General features: G+C 30.0%; 2 protein-coding genes across 2 annotated transcripts in view; both read left to right on the top strand.

The window, feature by feature from the left end:
• LOC107439048 (adenylate cyclase type 8) overlaps nt 1-22,082 on the top strand; it is a 209,941-nt gene that overhangs the window by 66,848 nt on the left and 121,011 nt on the right. The gene's annotated exons all lie outside the window — the stretch shown is intronic.
• LOC139425721 (uncharacterized) lies at nt 19,041-19,454 on the top strand. Its single transcript, XM_071181578.1, has one exon. The coding sequence runs from the start codon at nt 19,041-19,043 to the stop codon at nt 19,452-19,454; it is 414 nt and encodes a 137-aa protein (XP_071037679.1).

Raw genomic sequence — 22,082 nt, 5'->3', positions numbered from 1 at the left:
TATTACTATGATTTTAAAAATATCCTTTGTTGCGATTTTGATTATTGGGAAATTCTGATTAATTTTTGTCTTTTTAATAATTATCTTTATAATGGAAAGGATATTTTTCTTCAAATTGATGTAATACCACAAGGATCTAATTATTCATCACTCTTAGCTAAATTTTTTTTGTATTATTATGAAAAAATTATACTCTTAGTATAAAAAATTTTTTCAGATATATTAATGACTTAATTATCTTTAATTTTCAAGATTATTCTATTTTATTAAATGATATTTACCCCGAGGAATTAATCTTGCTTCTTAATCATGATGATAATATTAATTTCAATTTTTTGGATTTGGGTAATATAAAAGAAGAAAATATCTGCACTGTTGATTTATACGATTAAAGAAATGATTTTAATTTTAATATAAATAAACTAATTACTTGGTATTCTAATGTTTCTAGGAGCATCTATTAAAATACCACTTTTAATGAAGTGAATAGAATTAAAAGAATATGTAGTAATATTTATTTATCCAAAAAACAAATCGATAAACTCTTTCAAAATTTGATAAGAAACAATGGATACCCAACTAAAGTAATAAAATTTTATATAAAATCATTGAGTTAATCGTATATAATTGTGGATATATTTACTAAAAATTTTCTTTGTTAATTTATATAATTTTCCCATGTGCAAATCCATTTCGGGTAAATCCTTGGCCAAAATTATTTACTAAAAAATTACTTTGTTAATTTGTATAATTTTTCCATGTGCAAATCCATTTTGGGCAAATCCGTGGTCAAAACTATTTACTAAAAAATTCCTTTACTAAAAAAATTTATTTGTTAATTTATATAATTTTTCCATGTGCAAATCCATTTTGGGCAAATCCGTGACTAAAATTATTTACTAAAAAATTTCTTTATTAATTCATAAAATTTTGCCATGTGCAAATATATTTCGGGCAAATCCGTGGCTAAAATTATTTACTAAAAATTTATCTTTGTTAATTTATATAATTTTTCCTTACGCAAATCCATTTCGGGCAAATACGTGGCTAAAATTATGTGCAAAACAGGCAATTCATGTTTCTTTCTCTTTTATATATTTTTTAAATAAATATTTATTTTCTAAAATTATTTGTAGTCAACTTCTTTAAATTATACAGTATAATATTACCTTGCGCACATCCATTTTCGGGCCCATCCTTGGTAACTAACAAATCAAACGCACTTCAGGAATGCAGTAAAAACACACTTTAAAACAAAACTTCTCTAGTTACGCTCAATTTGCTTTTTTGTTTTCATATTTTGCAATCTGGCAATCTTGTTATGAAAATATTTTAAATCATTCCTGAAAAAATTCCCGTTCATGTAAGTTTATTTAAAATTTGCTACTCGCTTTATAGATTATGTGTTATTTTGTTTTTTCTTTATATTTTATTTTCTGTTTGTACGTGTTATTTTTACTTATTGTGTTCTATTTTCTGTTGTAAGTTTTGTAAAAAATTTTTGAGTGCTCCTCACGCTATTGTATTCATATGTTTTGCTTTGGCTACATTGATACAATATTAGAAAGCACATTTTCTGAGGATATAATTGTGTGGGCTGATAAAAAGATTATATCTTTTATTTTCGGATTTTTTAAGAAATTCTATCCTTTTTTTGGGATTTTTTTTTGTTTTTTTTTTAATTTTTATCCCCCATTTGTTCGTTATTTTTTTATTTTTGCTTTTATTTTCCCCCCCTTTTTTCATACTTCTGTAATTTTCCTTTGTTTTATCTTCCTTTTGAACTTATTTTATGAGTTCTATTTACTTGCAGCTTATGCGCAATAAATAAAACTTAATGTTTTTCTTAATTTTCTTCGTGTTTTCTTGTATTTATTTATTTTGCTGTATATATATATATATATATATATATACTCCGTAGCTTGTTATTCCCNACTAACTTTAAAAATTTCTTTAATTTTTTAGATTTCTTTTTTAATTAGTCTTAATCTAATTTTAATTAAATTAAACCAATTATTTATTTTTATTACATTTTATTAAAAGCTAATATTAATATTTGATTTTTTTTTCTCAATAGTCTACGTAACGGTTAACTTCTTATCTCAATACAAATGTAAAACTCATTCACTCACTGTCGCGACTCAATCGAAAACAAAATATGTTTATAACTGTCTGTATTTCTTACCACAAACTGTTTCAATTACATGGTTATGCTAATTCTCTCACTCTTTTTGGCGATTAGTTTTAGTTAAATTATTTTCAAATTTAATATTGATTAAAGGAGGTTGGCTTTATTTTTTGTCTATCTTATCTTTCTACAAATCGCCAACCATGGATCTCATCCCATGCTTCTAACTTTAAATTGCGAATATTTACTTTTAATTTCGAATTATTGGTCAATACAAGGAAACTACATTCACTCTACACTAAAGATTTTGAACTAAACTGTTATGAAAATATTCTACACATGTGGCTGAATAAAATATTGATAGCGACTGTGCATTCAAAAAGTTTCAGCAATGAAATCAGAAAAGTTCGAATAGGCTGCAAACAGCCTAAACTTCTAGCCTGGAATTCCGAGGGGAAAAAGTTATCTAACTCGGTAGAGTGCGAAAGAGCTGTCAATTATTTGTAAAATAAAATTGGAAGAATAGTTCAGCATCTGGGGTTACTTCAATTTAATCGTTGTGGCTTTGAATATGGATATGATGTAAATTAGTAATAATATTTACTCTAAATGGAAAAAAGTGACACAGAAACGATATATTTTTCTTTCCTAATTGGGCTTTCTATTTCCTGTTTAACAATTTTATAGATCATCGTCAATCCGTCAGCCTAATTAAAAATAATCTAACGCCCTTGTTACATAATTCAAAGGGATTCTCGCATGAATCATGTTACAAAATAAAACAGATGAAGTGAAAAAAGCATGCTTTCTCTGTTTAAATATATCTTTTCTTTTACAGATTTGAATTAGAAATGTTTCGGAAAATAACCAAATTTTAGTCCCACTATAATGAAACAGGCAATCAAGTGCAAAATATTTTTTTCTGAAAGCTTAAAGAGTTAACGTTTCACATTTTTTCTTAAGTGCCTTTTAATATTAAATGAAAATATTGAGCTTGTGCTGAACAAAACAAACATCTACTCCTTTGTGATTTAGCTTAGTAGACGGGACTCTAATTAAACGAAATTTCAATCTATTTTAATGAACAGGAAAGATACAAAATTATACAAGTTTCCTAAACATGACATAAGCATCATGCAAAACAAGCGTAACATAGAAGAAAAAAAAATCTCTCTCCTATATTTGCTTTTAATTAACTTCCTGCAGTTCGTTCATCTTTTACTTCTGATATGACACGTGACTTATGTATCCAGAAATATACTTTTATTATTATTATTATTATTCTGTATAGTACAAAGCATAGCCTAAGGGTCAAATGAAAATATGTTAGATGTGAATTGCATTCATTTTTCTTCATAATTTTTTTTGTTGCTTTTTGTTTCATATTTTTCCCTTCTACTAAGCATTTTACGAAAAAGATTTGCTCTTTTTTTCAGCAATTTAAATAAAAAGTTTAGTTACTTTTCTTTTTTTTAGTCAAATGCCTAAGGAGATACTTAGAATAGTTTTATCGAAAAGGGACTTTTTTTTTAGTATGAAAAGTTTGACATCTTAAAAATATTTCACTCCTGAAGGGTTCTACCCATCCCCTTCTCGCTCCCGCCCCTTAATCCCCATAATTTTTTTGACATAGTTTTTTTCTTTATGGTAAAAAGGACTATAAATCAAAATACAAAATTGTTTCATTAAAAGAATCCAAATAATTATTCTATTAACACATATTTGGTTCCACAAATTTCGTTTTAGATTCTATTGGGAAAAAATTAAACCAAATATTTTTGCTAACATTGCAAATTTATCAACAATTTTGTTAGATCCCTTTAAGTGTATGGCTCCCTTGTCATAACTTAGAACAAATGTCACGAGCAGCTTTTGAGGTGTTTGAACCTGCACTAAAAGCAAGAAAAAGGAGGTGCCAGCAATGCTCATTTTTCTTAACTTGACGTTCCATTTCAGTAATCTCAAAATTAACATAAATGAACTCGAATTAAGAAACAAAACTAAGTTTCTGTTAGAACAAAACATCATCTTTTGAATGATTTATAGCAGTATGGCGAAACATGTAATGACATGCTGAATGTTAACATTAAAAAAAAAAACTGCAGCCAAACTAATATTTAATTGAAAGCAAATGAGTTCTTTACGTTTCTCATTCTTAAGCTTATAACTATCTACGCTTTCAAAAAAATGCTTAAAAAAGCTCAAAAAATTTATTCAATTTATAAAAATAACAAGCTAAAAAGTATCAAAAAGTACCTAAAAAGTACCTAAATTTCGTTTTAAATGAACGACATTGTATAATCAGTAAATCAAATTTGATGCTTAATTAGAAACTTTTAAAAATGAATCATTGACTAATTTAAAGGGTTAAAAGTTTATCATTATATACGACTGATGTATTATTATTATTATTAATGTCTGTTATGTTCAGTAATGAATAAATTAGGGAAACGTAAATTATTATAAAAATCACAGTATTATAAAAATTATTATTAATAACATTTAATAGTAAATATATTAATTACTAATTTATTGAATCCTCAAAAGTATCTTAAAAGTAAATGCTACTTATATCTTATTATTATTGTTCATGCGCNTTGCGCAGCAATTTTCGGGGGTTGGCGAGCGTTAGCGAGCAGGGGGCACAGCCCACTAGTGTTATATATTATTAATAGCATTTAATAGTAAATATATTAATTACTAATTCATTGAATCCTCAAAAGTATCTTAAAAGTAAATGCTACTTATATCTTATTATTATTGTTCATGCGCTATAACATTGGCTAAATAAATAAGTTAATGAATTAATTACATAATTTTAAAAGTATCATAAAAATATGAATGTTATCTATATCTTATTATTATTATTTATGCACTAAAGCACTGAATAATAAAAAAGTTAATAAGCAATTCATTATATTTTCAAAGGTATCATCAAAATATGAATGCTATTTACATCTCATTATAATTATTATTATGATTTGTGCATTATCGCGTTGAATAAAGAAGACTAATTAATTACATTTTTAAAAGTATTACAAGCTACTCATATCTTATTATTATTATTTATGCACAACAGCATTAAATAGTAAAAAAAAGTTAATGACTAAATAATTTTATACTCGAGAGTCATGATTCTTTCATTAGGCTCAAAACCATTAAATTTTAGATCTACTTTGTTAATATGTCTTTAAATATTGCTAAATATCGTGGCTTCATCTCTCAATTTTGTTTCAGAAATTTGAAAAACTTTTTCTAATTTATCGTTCATTCTTTAAAAAGTATTCCATTTCCCCTAAACAACTCGCGGAGTGAATTTAATGATGTTCTGCTTCAAATAATAATGTGCAAGGGGGAAAGACTTTCTCATTTATTCAGTCTTTTTATTCTATAAATTAACTTCATTTATGCAACACACGCCTTATTTCACTTGTTTTTAAATGCATTAAATGCAAATTTTAATTAAATAAAAGCTTTGCATGCAATTTTTTGCATGTTTTAGTTAAATGTTTTTAAAAATTATGCTGTTAATTAATGTCCTAGAATTAAGAAGTCTATTTTTTTATATTATAAAAATTGCATGAATATGAAGGGAGCGTTTTCAAGTGAAAACATGCATTTTAATTACAGCATTAAAGTAGGAATCCAGTATAAAAGAATAATACAATGCTTACTCCGTGTCACTTTTTTTAAAAGTTAAAAAAGGTAAATAACCTTTCAACTTTAAATTTTTTTCGTAATATTCCAAGTTTTGAATTTACATTATTAAACATAATGTTTTTAAGTAAAGCTGTAAATGAAAGTTTTCTTTTGTTAATTGTAGCTACCTCATGAACAAAAATGAATTAAAATGATATAATTATTCACTTGATGGACTCCACTTTCTGCCCGCCTCATTCACCAATCCCCACAATTAATTTACAAACTTTTTTTTTCTATATTGACGATAAACACATCAAAATTGAAAAGTATTCAAATGAAATATTCCAATGTTTCTTAATCATTTTACCACAGATTTAATTCCAAATTCTTTTGAGGTATAATTTAAAATTGTGTACGTTTATCAGTTAAATTTTCTAAACAATCTTTTTTTTAATAATCAGTGCATTAATTCTTTTTATATTAATGGAAGTGGTCGGACGTAGTGCGCTACAACTAGCTATACTATTGTAGTCGCTACTTTTTCTACGTCATTTGTAGTGTAGTGCACTATTTTTTAAAAGAAGTAGTGTAGTGGGTAATGCGATAAAATTAAAAAAAACAGTAGTTTGTAGCGATTCCTGTCAACTACTTTAAACGTTAGTTAAATAAAGAAACAACGTTCAAACGCCTGAAATGTTTTAAATCTGATGGGTGCATATTCTCTGCGGCCCATCAACGTACTCAATGAGAATGCCTTTGTGGCCGAGCGTTAATACGCTCTACGTTTGATGATTGGATAAATCATTGCGAATTCGGTCGAAATGTTCCTGAGAAATCAAATTTTGAATAACTGACTTTCTTAAAGTTCGATTTCATAGGAACTATAAAGTACATTTTTGTGTCTGATTTCGTGACTAAAAAGTATCGTCTGCTTTGCTCTCACCCCCTCAAACCATTCAGATTGACTCCTAGAACGTGAAGATCCAATCATTATATCAAAAGTTATTTAGGGTGGTCCGCTTTTTGTTTTTTGTATTGTACTTTATTTCTTGGAGGGTAATAAGGAATTGATCACTTAAATCACAAATATTTGATAGTTTTCTAGCATTTTTTAAGGCACTGTCGTGAAAAGCATAGAGTTTAAAAGTTAAAAGAACAAATTTGTAAAAAGTGCTTTAGAATTTCATGTAAAAATGAATATGAACTTTGAATATGAACGTAAAACTGAATATGAATATGAACTTCCTTAATATCTCCTCATATTTAATGAAACCATTTTTTTTATTCAAAATCATTTCGAATATTAGTGAAAATTAAATTATCCAGTTAAGTTTGTCTTCTAAAAATAGTGAAGTCATGACTACATATTCATTTTGTAGTTTAGTCACTATATTTAAAGAAAATGTAGATTTTCCGACCACTGATTAATGGTAACTGTAAAAACTGTTTAGTATTTTTTTGCTTTATTTACCTTTTATTAATTATAAAATAGTGTCTCTGAACATCTCCATCTCAAAATGTTGCATAATAAAGTATTATAAACGCGATTTCTTAAAATATATTAAAGGAACAAAAGTTTTAGCCTTTAATAATCAATTCACCCCATTAAGCCCACGTTATGCCATACTAATCAATTTACAAACGTAATTATAACAGGGAATAATATTATAAAGAGATGTTAATTTTTGAGTGAATTTTTATAACAGCCAAGTATATCTGGATTTTCTAGTGTTTCTAAGGATCATATCGTGTCATTTTTCTGTCCAATGAAAATGCTCGAATAGGTAATTTGATAATGTTATTTTATGACAGATTGGCTAAACAATGTTAACGTTTCAGAAATTTGCACTATAATTTATTGAAGTATCGTGCGACGAGGATATATTTTTTAAAGGTCCCAATTTTATAAATTTGTTCAAAATCTTCTCACTGTTAATCATTTTTGATTTGCTAATATTTTGTTTAAAACAGAAATTATTATTATTTTTTTTTTGGTTAATGGCGGGCACTTGGGTCTATTTCCCATTGGCTTCAGAAATGCCAGAATTGCTACTCTCTTATCGTTACCCAGTGAGCACCTATGGCGAAGCCACGGCTGTGAAGTAGCGTCGCCCCCGTCCTACAACCACAAACCCGTTTATAGGTTGGGTTACGCTCACACAGAAGAAAGAACATAGAACACAGAGAGAGAGAGAAACATCCATGCCCTGAGCTGGATTCGAACCCGCAACCATCGGCTCCGCAGTCAGGCACGCTAACCACTCGGCCACCTGGTCGGCATAAAGCAGAAATAAAATATGTGAAATATAACTCAACTTTCATCATAATTATAAGACAGAATTGATTTAATAACGTAACTTAATTGTTACATATCGTTAATATAAAAACTGACTTTTATTTCTTCGTCATCCGTTTTTTTTAAGAGGACATTTTGCTTTTTAAAGGACAATTGCGCCACGATAAATACTTGAACAAAATGTTTAATTAAAAGAATTACATATTTTACTATCAAAGTGATCTTTGCATTTTCGAAAAATATCTAATAATTATGAATGAGAAGCGGGGTTTGTTAAGCAGATCGAGCAGGGATCGAAACATCGAAGAACTTAAAGAATAACATAAATACACTTAATAAAAAATTATACTTTTTTGAACTATTTGATATAGAATAATATTCTCAGATCCAGGTACAACAAATTATCAAAAATTGATTTTATTCTTCGCCTGGCATAATTAATTTTCGTAAGAGAACAAATTAAGCAATATTTATGAAGGTAGAAAATCATTAATATTGATAATAAGAGTAATTAAAATTTTGGGGTATGCAAGAATTCATTTCTTTATATTAAAAGAGAGTTTTGATCCAGAATTTTAAGACATCAAACGATTTATTCTTGCACAAGGAATAAAATATATTAAATCTTCTAAAGTAATTTAAAATTACGAACAAAGCATATTTAATTAGGAAGAAAGTTAGAAAATTTTCTTGAATATAAAAATTAAATTCAAATATTTGAGAAATTAATTTATACTCTATTAAAAGTAAGACTTATCTTTATGTAATGATTTCTTTTCAAATAAACTCTAAACAATTTATGAAAATTAATTTCATAATAAACTTTTCAGTTGAAATATAAAGAATAACAAAATATTCTTTGTGAAATAAAGTTTAGCTAATTATCAGTAGCTCACCAGTAAGTTCTTAAATATTTATTCTAAACATTTTCTATGAACTTTAAAAGGATTTTAACACTTTTAGCATTGATGAGGCATGCTTCAGTGTGTTTAATTGTTTGGAATTAGATTTTAAAAAAGTTTGCAGAAGAACTTCTGCTTTTCTTTTTCAGTTAAAAATTAAAAGGGTTAAAATTATTAGTTACAAAATATTTAAAACAATTATAACAAACTTTTTAGGTATTTATTCTATTATTTTATTGGTTTAAAATAAACATGAGTAACCTTGCGTCAAATATTTCACGCTTTAAAATACTGTTTCCCGGAAAGATTATTTTAAAAATCCTTTGAAAACTATTATTATCTTGTAAAGTGGACCAGAAAATACAGTGCTTCCGTCGACTGCTGAACAACATATTATACGTTTTTAAATTCTTTTTTTTTTGCTGACCTTTACAGCAGGATCTTTGTTAAAAATAGAAAAGTTATATAAAAGTTTAAAATAAAAAGAAAACAAAGAAAAAAAATTAAGGAGTAGAAAAAAATTATTACTAAATAAAATATTTGAAAAAACAAAAAGAAAATTTAAAAAACCGAAAAATTAAATAAGAAAATGATATAATTTCGTCATCAGCTCACGCGAGTGTATACCCGAAAAAAAGAGTGCTTTCTAGCATTGTATTAATATTGCCTAAGAGAGAGATATCAATACAATAGTGTAAGGAGCACTCAAAAATATTGAAACGAAACTAAAACTTGTTAAGAAAAAAAAATAAGAAATGAAACATATCAAGCAAAAAATAGAAAATGAAAATTCAAGAAAAATACAGAATAGAACACAAAATGTAACATTAAAAACGAGTAGCAAACGCAAATGTACTTGCCGGTATCTTGCAAAAGTGATTTCAAATATTTCCGTAACAAGTTAGTCAGATTACAAAATATATAAATAAAAGCGTAAATAAAGGATAGTGGGATGTATTTTTTGGTGCGTTCTTACTGAAGTACAGAACTGCCTTTGACTTGTTTGTTACCTTGGATTAGACTAAAACAGGATGTGCGTAAGGTAATAAGATTATTCTGGATAAGTAAAAGTTTATAATTAATGAGGTTGATTCTTAATTATACTATTTTAATTTTGATGCTTTTCAGGTTTTACTTGGCTATGTTAATGAAATATTAGAAAGCACTTTTTTGCAGATATAATAGTGCGATCTGAGAACGATATATATTATAATGGCTATATTAATAAAATATTAAAAATCACTTTTTTTTTGCAGATATGATAGCGCGAACTATCAGATGTAATAGTGCTAATAATTTGAGAACGAGATCTTTTCCTTATTTGCTCCTTGTTCTTTTTCTTTTTTTTAAATTTTTTAAATATTTTAAAAAAGAAAAACATTTATTTTTTATGCATTAAATTACATGTTAAGTAATAAATTGCTTGTTAAATTACATGTTAAAATAGCATTATATGTTAAATTGTCGTAATCAAATTAAGCAATATTTTTTTGACTATTTTCAAATTCTAGCAGAAAAAAAATACATTTAGTAAAAATATTTCGCTATTTCTCTTAAAGTCAAAGGGTTTCATTTTTAATTGCATCCGTTTAATTGAATTTAATTGAAATTTCAAATAAAAAACATTTCTCATATTTTTCATGTACTGTGCTCCAAAAAACACAGAACACCCTGAATAACTTTTGATCTAATGATCGGATATTCCCATTCAAGGAATCAATCAGAAAAATCAGATACTTAAAATTCGATATCTCAGGAAGTATTCAACTAATTTCGCTCAAATTTTGCATTTTGCCATGTACAATTATGTTTATTAAAATAATGCAAAAATTCAAAACATTACAATTCTAATTTTTTAGACCATTATTGAATAAAATAATGAAATATAATAAGTTACTACTAAAAGTTATTATTTGAATGGAGTTATGTTTTGATAAATGAATTGTATATATGTGTGCAAAAATTTTTCAATTCGCTCAAGAAATTCTCGAAATGTGGCAAAATACGCAAAATATAAAATTTGTATTTAAGTTTTCAATCTTTGGTCGTTCTAGTGATGCAACTATGGGGACACTATTTTCCAGATTGCTGCTACACCCTATATTTTGGTTGTCAGAAATCGTCATCCGTTGAGGCAAACGGTATTTTTATTCAGAGAAAATATGTTTTTTTTCCTGATTTCGTAACTTAAAATATCGTCTGCACTAATTAGTTAGCATATTTGAGGTTACCCCCTCTAACAATTAAGACTGAGTTTAGAACGTGAAGATCCGATCGTTAGATGAAAAGTTATTCCGGATTGTCCATTTGTTTTCTTCTTTCACTGTACAAATTGATAAACTAGTTAATTTGCCTCCTGTGAAACTTCACCTGCTGCAATATATTAACAAATATTGAAGTTATTTAAACTAGCCATCTAACCAAGATCTATAAAAAGAAGTTTAGTGTCACCAATTAACATTAAGTTCAGGCAATATTGAGAGATAAAAGTCACCCTTTGTATACAAGACATGTATACAAGACTTTGTATTTCTTGATAATTAGTAAAACTCTTAAATTCTGTGCTTTAAATCCACCTTTTCTAAGGTTTTACTTTACATTAATGATGAGAAAAATGTTAAAAATGGTAGAAGAAAAAGTTGACTTAAAATGCAATTACTATCACATGCATTTTAAGACAATCCCGCAATTATAGTTACAGTGCATGATTAGCGTGTTTTACGTGAATGTTTAAATTGTTTATAGATCGTGTTGTTCAAAATTATTGCAATTACGACTTTATAGATTTGATTAGTTAGAAATATTTTGGGTTTTACTTTAGTGTGAACTCAATTATTTCTATAGAAAAAAAAAATTTTAATCAGTCAAATATTCGCCACCTATTAGGCAACTTCACGATCCCGAACTCATAAAACTTTCGAGAACATTCTATTCTGAAATTTTTACATTTTAAAAAGCTTTGTTAATTTTGAAATAAATGATAATCTGATGGTGCAAAATCGTTGTGTATGAGAAATCCACCACTACAATACGAGACCTCACACATTTTAATCAACGCGTTCAAACCTGCTTGGTTGGCTAATAATATCGCATCTTCCATGTAGCCCAACCATGCATTTTTAATTATCCGAAACTATTTTGAAATAACGTGTTTTATAAGAATAACTACATTTATGAGCAAAGTTCGTTTACATAAATCAGCCAGACTGAATTAAACTATGATTTAAATCAACTGATTTAAAAATATACGAAAATCATTTATTTAAATCAATTTTTTTAAAGAAAAATCTCATCCATTTAAAAATCTGCAAAATATTTTATATAAGATTATTTAAATTTAATACTGATTTTTATTGTTTTAAAATATATCATAAATATATTGGTGTGTAAATAAATTTAAATTATCACATTTATATTCGTACTTGAAGTACGATACCTTAGACATGGCAATTTTGAAAACTTTTTTAATCTTTTTGATTCCTTAAAATACCAATAAAGAACAAAGAAAAAATTTTTTGAAATTTTTAGCACTTAAACAACTGTAAAAATTAATTGTTATGCATTCATTTTCATACAGATCACGAAGATTATGACAATTCTACTGATTATTGTTTTTAAAACATAACCATCAAAATTATCAATTTAAATATATTTCTAAATCTAAAAGTATGCAAACTTTTGAAAAGAAATTAATATGGCATAAAAAAACTGTTAAGATAAGTTCAAGCTGTTTTTTTCTTCTTTATTTTCAAGTATATTAAGTTATTTTATGTTTAAATAATTATCTTAGACAATACAATTTATTTTCTTATTTCGAACATCTTTCTTTTAAAAATTGTGAAATTATTTTTATGATTTTTCCATTTTAGCATGATTTTCAGTGATAAAATTTCATTCCCTTTTCAATAATTTTGGTAGGTAAGTACTTTATTTACGTCACACAAGAACTACAGAATGGGCTATTGGCGACGGTCTGCGGAACATCCCTGACGATGATCCGAAGACATCCCAATTTTGATCCTCTGTTGAGGATATGTCCCGATTTGGTAGCCCGACGACATGCGCACAAAGTTGAACACTTAACAGTAAAACAGTTTAACGTGGACCGATACCGCGCACCCACGGTTCCTATGCAGGATGATCAAATTGGTCACCCACCCGCATACTGATCACAGCTAGTGATGCTTGACTTCGGTTATCTACTGGGAACCGTGTCTTTAAGATCAGTCCACTGCGTGACTTCAATAATTTTGAATAGTGCAAACAGTCGCATACATTATATATTACTGCAAAACAATTTTAAATGAAGTAATATAGTTTTAAATCTATTGATATGATTTATTTTCAATAATATTTCAATTATAATTATGTTTATAAAATGTAACTCAATATAAAAAATAGTTTCATAGTCTTCTTTAAAAAAAAAATCCGATTTTAATAAATGAATTCTGATTTAAATCGAAACATTTGGATTTTTAAAAAAATAAATAAATAGATCGCGAACCCTGATTTTAAGTAATACACCAATATATAATTCTTAACAGTACAGAGCCACAGGCATTAAATATGGTTTACCAAAAATTCTTAACTAAATCTTACGAAAATGTGAAACATAATTTATGATTCCTACCACAATAATTTGAGTGAAAAATGTGAATGCGTCTGGGAAATGTTGTCGCAATTTCGATTTGTATTCCCAAGAGCATCATTTCTTCACGAAATTGGGGAGCGCACGCGAGATTTCACAAATCCTTAGAGAGACCTCAAGAGTGCTCCCAATGATATCCAACCGCTGCTGTCGTCCCTCCTCAGAACGTCAGAGGAAGAAAATTCTCGTAATGAGGAGACGTTTATTATATGTTCGGAAGTGGAAACAGTTCTTCCATCCTATCTTGTTCAGAGAAGCACTCATCTAACAGGTCGATAGTGTCCAATTTGTCATCATATGAATTACAGCGAAATAATTCATAGATATTTTATAATAGAGTCATAATTATAAGAATTGAAGGTATCAACAAATATAAATCGTTCGACATTTTGATTATCCCACCCCCCCTGCGTAGTTACTTTTCATTATTGTAAGTACATTTTGTCCATATGTATTAATCGTAACGAATGGTTTGAAAATGAATCGGACGAGTTTAAGCTGAAAAATGTAGATTGCACTATCTAATAATAATAAGGAAAAAAAAAAGACTCGTTGACGAAACTCACAGCAATTCAAATATAGAACGATTTTTTTGTCTGTCTCAGGCATTACGTTTTTTTATTATTATTTTTCTTTTTTTATTTGGAAATGGTGAGATTAAAAACAGGCAACATTAAAACATTCTCGAATTTTATGGTTACTTTTGATTAGCATAAACTCGATCACGGTTTAATAAAATAAAGATCTCGTGAAAAAAATACAAAAATGTTTTTTCTACAACAATGCGAAAATTGTTCATATTAAAAGTACAATAAAATTGAGAAGAAGTTACGAAGCAATTAAATTGGAATTTCGAAAAGAAAAAAAAACTGGTGTTAATTTCTCAAATTAAAAAAAGCTCTTTCAGCGTGTCACATTTCAACTCCGTAGTTGCTTTTTAGCTGGATACAGATTAGATAAACACAGAATTTTACTGCAAATTTAACAGTTAATAATCCGCTAACTATCCAAGGTTACTATAACTATTATACAACGTTACTATAAACTATTTGTCTAATGCTAAATTTTTATTCATTTTTACTTCCTGTATATTTTCCTACTACCCATTGTCATTTCAAATTTTTATACCCTACAGTTTCTGCACAGCAGAACAAAATGTAACGCAAGGAAAGGGAAAGTAAGAAAGAATTCGCTTAAAAAACTCTTAAAATGGCACAACAACTTATTAGAATTATTCGAACTAACTAAAATTTCGAGAAAAGCTCGTGTTCAGTTCATAATCATTCACGGCTTTTTCAGAATGACAAATTTCTACTTTGTAGTTGGATTTCTTTGCAGTAAGAGAGAGAGAGAGAGTTGATATATGTATATGTGTGTGTGTGATAGATATGCACATTGTCAGTCATTAGTAAAAGGTACTACAGCATAAAAGGAATTAGAAAAATTAAAAAACTGCTTTTTCTATAAGGAAAACAATTTGTGTTCCCACAATAAGAAAACTTAAGAACAATGGATCAAAGTTCAATCAACAAGAATAAAAAAAAATAATAATAAAAAAAGAACTTGAGACTGTGAATCCTTCACGAGACAGCGGATTAACACAGAACATTCTTAGCCTCCATCGCAGACGCTACATATCAATGAGGACTAACGATTCATCCCGAAAATACTGGTGTTAGATTTCAAGATTTATCTGTCTTAGACCCTCGATCGTGGTTTTTGTGACGCGCTTCCCCCTGTCTACCGGTGAGTTGTGAACTTAGGGTTGCAAACCGTTGTCTGGAATTACTATTAAGATTATAAATATAAGTGCATACTATTCAAAATAATGATTCCCTCCTTTCGACCTGCATATGAAAATTCCATTTGTATGTTTGTCAATATTGTTTTATTGATACAATTGTATTCATTTCCTTTTTTAATGTCAAATGAATCTATCTATTTTATCAGAAAATAAATCTCTTCGTAAGATGGAACGAAGATTCTCGTCTTCGTTAAATAGTGGATTCAGAAGAAACCTTAAAACTGTCAACAGTACATATACCTTCTTCTTCTTTCGATATAATCAGCAATTTCTATCTATCATTTTCTTGTAGAGAGGGGGACGCAGAAAATATTGCCTCCGAAAGAAATAATCCCAGCAGTGCATCTCCTTTAGAAAAAATTTTTTATGCTAACAAGAAAGATATATTTTCTTTTTCTTACAAATAAGTGTATTTTCTCTCCAACTCTTTCGATACAAAAGGAAATAAATCGATTTTCAAAACATACTTTGCTAAATCAGCGTAGTGAAAACTTCTAAGAGTTGAGAAAACTTAATAAGCTGTGACATAATCCGTACTTGATTTTGCTTTAATAAAATAGAATTATTTTTGAATGTTTTAAATGTTGGTTTTGATCAACGATTCGACAAAAATTATAATCAATGATTTTAAATCATTTTTAATCTCTTTGTATGAGTTTCCTTAATTCATTTCAAGGAAAAATTTCGAAAAATAATTTTGAATTCCGGCACACTCAGTAGATTATTGAAATAATTAATTAATTTATTTTTAAAGTAAAAAAAAACATGTTAGAAGGTTATTTTTTATTGTATAAACCACATAACAAACACTTGGTCTTATTGAAAAAAATTCTGATTCATTATGAAAACAAAATTTAAATCGAGGAGAAAATAAATTTTATTTTATTAATACCAACACTTTTCGGGGGTTATAATAATAGAAATAAACATCCACTTTCAGTAGACAAATAACCGCTATCTTTTTCATAGAGATATTTTGTTTTTTCGGAATGAATATCTTGTTTGCGTGAAATAGATGCGTCTTAAAGATGTCTCACTTAATGATATTTTGCGAAATTAGGTGTCTGTACTCTTCTAGTTTAGATAAATTCAAACAATCTTTTAACGGGGTTGAGAAATTCGGTGTACCTCACACCCAATACAGAGAAATAACGCTTTTTATTGCTCTTATTATGTGCCATGTACTTCTATTTTATGATGTTTTTTTAATTTAAAACGCAGTTTACTTCGATTATAATTTTTATTTAATGATTTATTTGCATGTTTTATTACCTTTATGCTTTTTTTGGCTGGGCGTTATACAACTGGAGGCAAAACATTTTAAGCTTTCGTCAGGAGGCTCATATATGCATTTTTTCCCGAGATTCTTTATCAGATTTATTAATCCTTGATAGAGCCATGATGGTTCAGGGTATAGAGCGTTCCCCTTCCCATGAAATGTACCTGGTTCGAATCCCAGCTATGGCTGGTCGATACGAATTCCGCATCCGGTTTACACCGACCGTAGTACTGATGTAAAATATCTTCAGTGGTAGGCGGATCATGGTTTAGAGTCCTCTTGCAGTCAGGGTAACCGTGGGAAATTTTTGTGGTTTTCCTCTCTATGCAACACAAATACGGGTTAGTTCCATCAAAAAGTCCTCCACGAAATCAAATTTCGTTCAATACTTCATACGGGAGTTTCCTTGTCTTCTGGATTAGGCTCAAAGTTGCAAGGCTATGGAGTTGGACATTAGTTGTCTTAAACCCAAAAAATGGGGTCGGCTGTTCAACGACGGTTCTAAAGTATAAAAATAAAATATGAATTCTTTCTATATTTCAACAGTACTTTAACGAAAATAAAAATGACTTTAAAACTAGTAAGTAACAAAATAGTGTGCTGCATAAATATTTAACTAGATTCCAAACATACATTTTTACTACAGACAAACCATTTCATCAGAAAATGTTTGTATTCGAATCTAGAGTTTACTCCAAAGACCAAAATCAGCAAATAGCAGAGTAGTAAACACACTTTAGCTATTCTCATGTGACTCCTACGTCGAAACATTTTGTGTCATGAAGAGAGTGAGATAAAAGTGTTGTTGGGCTTCACAAAGAATCATGGTTGAATTCAAAGAACTAAATGGTTCGTGTGAGTGCTGCTTTAAATGCTTTGTAAGGAGCATTCTTTTATCTCAATTCAGATAGATTTATAAATCTGTTGACTAGTTAAAGTTATACAAATCTTTTCTCTACAATGTTTTGGTTGTTAAAAAAAATTTAAAAAGGAAAACTAATCTTAATTAAGACCAATGTTGATAAATATTTATATATTTATTTCGAAACTTCTGTTTCTAGCAGATAAATCAGCTTCAAGCACAAAGTGACGAATGCAAAAATTGCATCTAAAATATTAATTTAGCAAAAATATTAAATGACAGTTGTGAACTCACCAAATTTGTTACAACTTTTAATTATAAATGTTCTTTCAAAAAATGATTTATGCCCACTAATAGATCTCAATAGTATCGTAAGGGAAATATTTGGAAGTGGGATGTAATGGCACAAGTTTTCTTTTTAGTATATGTATGTTAAGCTGAATAATTTCAAGAAACAACAACAAGAAACAACAATTATTGCGAAGCAATCATTGAGGTTGGTGAGCGTTAGAGAACAGGGGGCTTAGCCACCTAGTAACATAAAAGTGGCTACTATGTTGCGACAATGGATCCTTATGTAATCAATATTTGTCAATTTTTTCGCTCTTCTGCGTAGCTTATTTCTAGTGGCAGTTAAGTTTTTAGAATGTGGCTTTGTATGCATATAATAAAGTCTCGTTAATTTAACACTAAACCGCAATTTCATAGACATAGACATACATTTATTATCTGGTTGTCCAAGGCCGTCATCGACATTTAACCATTCATCAGGAAATTTTACTTTAAAGTAGTACAATTAATTAATGAAAAGATATGAACACTGAAAGAGAAGAACTCACTTGCTCTGTGCGAATCCAGAAACAGTCTGGAAAGCTTAAAGGGAAAAAACGTCTCTAAATACCTTACCTTAACACTTAAAAATTGAACACAACAAAGTTCTAAAAAAATCATGCCAAAGCACTAAACAATTGTAATAAAGTCCGATCATCATAGCTTGAAGGAGCGTCACATTGTTTAAAACCATACTGATCTCGAAAGAGCAGTGAATATAACTGGGCGTTGTAAAACTCTTTTTGGCAGTGGATGAAACCTAGTGAAGCAGATAAACATTTACTAATAGCCCATTCAGAGGACAAAAGTTTCATAAGTAGATATGAACAGGTTGACTGTAGACCTAAATGATACAACTACGGTACTCGAGTTGGTGAAATGTTCAAAGTGAAGCCTTTGCTCTAATTCATAACCTGTTACTTATTGGGTGTGAATGCGATGTCCAGATCAATAAATCGCATACTATCTCGAACATAGCAGATACGCACAGGTATAGGACAAAATAATAGGAGCACCTGTGAAAGAATGGAGTCGTCATTGGACAATCCAATAAACGGCAGGCACGTGTTGCACGAGTGTGCCACTTAGTGGTGATGAAAGGAAAGGTATTATTCTAGCATTTGGCAGTGTGAGAGATGCATGAGAAAAATGTGTTCCAAGCAAAGCGAGATCATGTCCGACCTCTCTGACCTTAAAAGAGGCATCATAATCGAAGCTCGCCTCGCTGGAGCGTTCGTGTCCAGAACAGCGGACCTTATGGGTGTTTCAAGGACCTCCGTATCAAGGACTCTGTCGGCATACACAAAGTTGGGTACGGTGTCTTCGGCGAAGCACAACAGCGGCAGGAAGTCGAAGTTGTCGGACCGTGATAGACGGGTGTTGAAGAGGATAGTCGCTCGAAAACGCAAGACTACACTACCGGTGATAACGTCCGAGATGAATACCCACCTTCAGAACCCCATATCCATGAAAACTATTCAACGGGAGTTGCGCGCTGCTAACATTCATGGCAGAGTAGCTATTCCAAAACCATTAGCTTCAGTGCGGAATGCTTTGAAGTGACTACAGTGGTGCCAAGACCACTTAAAATGGACAAAACTGCAATGGGAACAAGTCATCTGGTCTGATGAATCCTCGTTTACGCTATTCCAGACCACCGGATGTGTGTTCGTGTGGCGAACGCCGGCAAAAGCATTTCATGTTGACTCTCTGGTTCCAACCGTGAGACATGGAGGTGGTTCTGTGATGGCGTGGGGCGCTATATCTGCCCGTGGATTGGGGCCTCTTGTTGTCTTGAGGGGGTGGTCAAAGGTGACCATTACCAAAGCATTCTCGCATATCATCTTCACCCTATGCTTCATACTCTCTTTCCGGGAGAACGTCCTGCGTTCCTAGATGACAACGCCCCTGTTCACTCATCTCACTGTGTTAAAACATGGTTAAATGAGCATAATGATGAAGCGAAACATCTAACGTGGTGTCCTCAGTCCCCTGATCTCAATATCATTGAGCCTTTGTGGGGTTTTTTGGAGAAAAAAGTCCGTGCTCGGTTTCCTCTTCCACATATACTCTCTGAACTCGAGACGGCCCTGCAAGAGGAATGGCTGCAAATTCCAATGAATTTTGTTCAAGACCTTTATTTGTCAATCCCACGTCGAATGCAAGCTATTATTCAAGTCAAAGGTGGCCCAACTCCTTATTAATAAAATATTTTTATTTTTTCACAGGTGTTCCTATTATTTTGTGCTATACCTGCAGCCTATGACTCGCTCTATAAAAGTGCCATTGGAGCAATTCCATAATTACCACTGGCTGTTAAGATCAAACTTGTTAAAACAAGAATCATATGTGATTGACGAAAACTTTGCTCTCCTATTCAAAGACGTTCCGTAAAACCCTATGATTTAATAGAAAGATAATAAAGGTTCGGAGAATTAAGAAATTTTTTTTAACCAGTAAAGATTTTTGAAAACTGTGATTAATCAACAATTCATTATTTGTTTAATACTATTTGAGTTATTTTTAAGAAATTAAATAAAATGCCATTGTACGTTATTTTAAAAACAATACTTGAAATAATTTTATTTTAAAAGTATACATTTATAAAAGAAAGAAATCTTATTATTTCTTATTGTACTTTTCAATTTAGATGCAGAAAATCCTCATCAGCCTAGTCGTATGATTATGCGGCATATAAAAGATCCCTGGAGTGCCTTATTGGCTCTTGGCATTTCCGGCAAAATTAAATTCCTAGTGCTCTTTAGCATCCAAGTAGAGTCTCGGTGCTGCTATCTAATGCGGCAAAAACTAGACGTTCGAATTAACATGGCCAACGGCATCTCAACCATTGTGGTGGTCCTGAAAGAGTCGATACCACTTCTGGAGAACGCACTAGGTCTGCTCATTGGAAAGACTGATTTTGCAGTTCATTGGAAATTAAAAATAAAAAAACTTTTCAATTTAAAAATTTCGTCGTGTTGAACTTTCCAATTCAAATATTGGATACAAATTCTCAACGTTTAAATAATTATATATGTTCCTTGAATTTTAATTTCAACTAAATTTAATTAAATAAATTAATAAAGTTTGTTTCTTTTTCAGCATTTGCATATACCAAAAACTAATTTAGAGCTTGATGACATGCCGCTCCAACACTTCGAATTCAACCAAATGATATATATATAAACTAAACTAAACTCAGTGGCGCGACAGCCCATAGAGGGCCAAGGCCTACTGTGCCCATCTCAATTTTCTTGACCTTGGGCTCTGGGGTGCAGGAGCAGATGTTCCGGTCAGGTGGTCTGCCGAACGCGGAACCCCCAGTGTTTAGTTCCCAAGCATGCTTGGTACTCATTTATCGACCCACTGAAGGGATGAAAGGCTGAGTCAACCCTGCCCGGCCCGAGGATCGAACCAGGGACCTGTGGCACGACAGCGCGAAGCGCTACCGCTCAGCCACCGGGCGTCGCTTAACGTGATGCAACATGTGAAAAAAATATCTGATTTTGAGATAAACACATGAAAGGCTTCAAATAATTAGTCTATCCACTGTTATCATCTTATACAAGCATTGCTATAATTTTTGTAAATAAGTGTAAAAGTAAAGTATTTTTAGAAAGCTAAGAGTGCATGAATTCTAAATTAACAATAATCTCAATTTCAAAAATTTTGTCCAAAATGTTTTTGCACTAGTCTTGCCTTAAATCCCGGCTGACCAAACGGTGATTCTAAGCAAATATTTTAAGAAAGTAACCCCAGCTTAGATCAAATTATTCACAGGAAACTTCTTATGTAGTGTGCAAATTAGCTTTTAAATTAATCGTTTTTGAATTCTGAGTTATTGTATCAGCATGGTTAATAAAAATGCAGGTTAATTCCATCAAAATCCTCAAATGCAAGTTAGTTCCATCGTTTCGGGTCCATAAAAAAGTCCTGCACGAAGACAAACTTTCTCCAGGGTGCGTAGCCAAATCTTTGAGTCAAAAATAAGCACTTTTTAAAAACTTTTCAAGCACTTTACAAAAATTTTCAAGCACTCAAAAAATTCACATTCAATCAATGAAATAAAAAAGTAATCTAGCACACAAAAAAATTAATAATTTTTATTTATATTTTTAAAAAAATTTCTAGTCCATTTAACAATCTTACACTACAATAAACCCTTTCTTTCCAAGATAATTAAAAAAAAAA

The sequence above is a fragment of the Parasteatoda tepidariorum genome, chromosome 6, assembly GCF_043381705.1.
Source record: "Parasteatoda tepidariorum isolate YZ-2023 chromosome 6, CAS_Ptep_4.0, whole genome shotgun sequence".
In the NCBI taxonomy this organism is placed as follows: Eukaryota; Metazoa; Arthropoda; class Arachnida; order Araneae; family Theridiidae; genus Parasteatoda; species Parasteatoda tepidariorum.
This window is presented reverse-complemented; position numbering and strand designations above follow the sequence as displayed.

Coding starts and splice junctions, on each gene's coding strand:
- LOC139425721 (XM_071181578.1), top strand. CDS start 19,041: ATGTGTTCCAAGCAAAGCGAGATCATGTCCGACCTCTCTGACCTTAAA.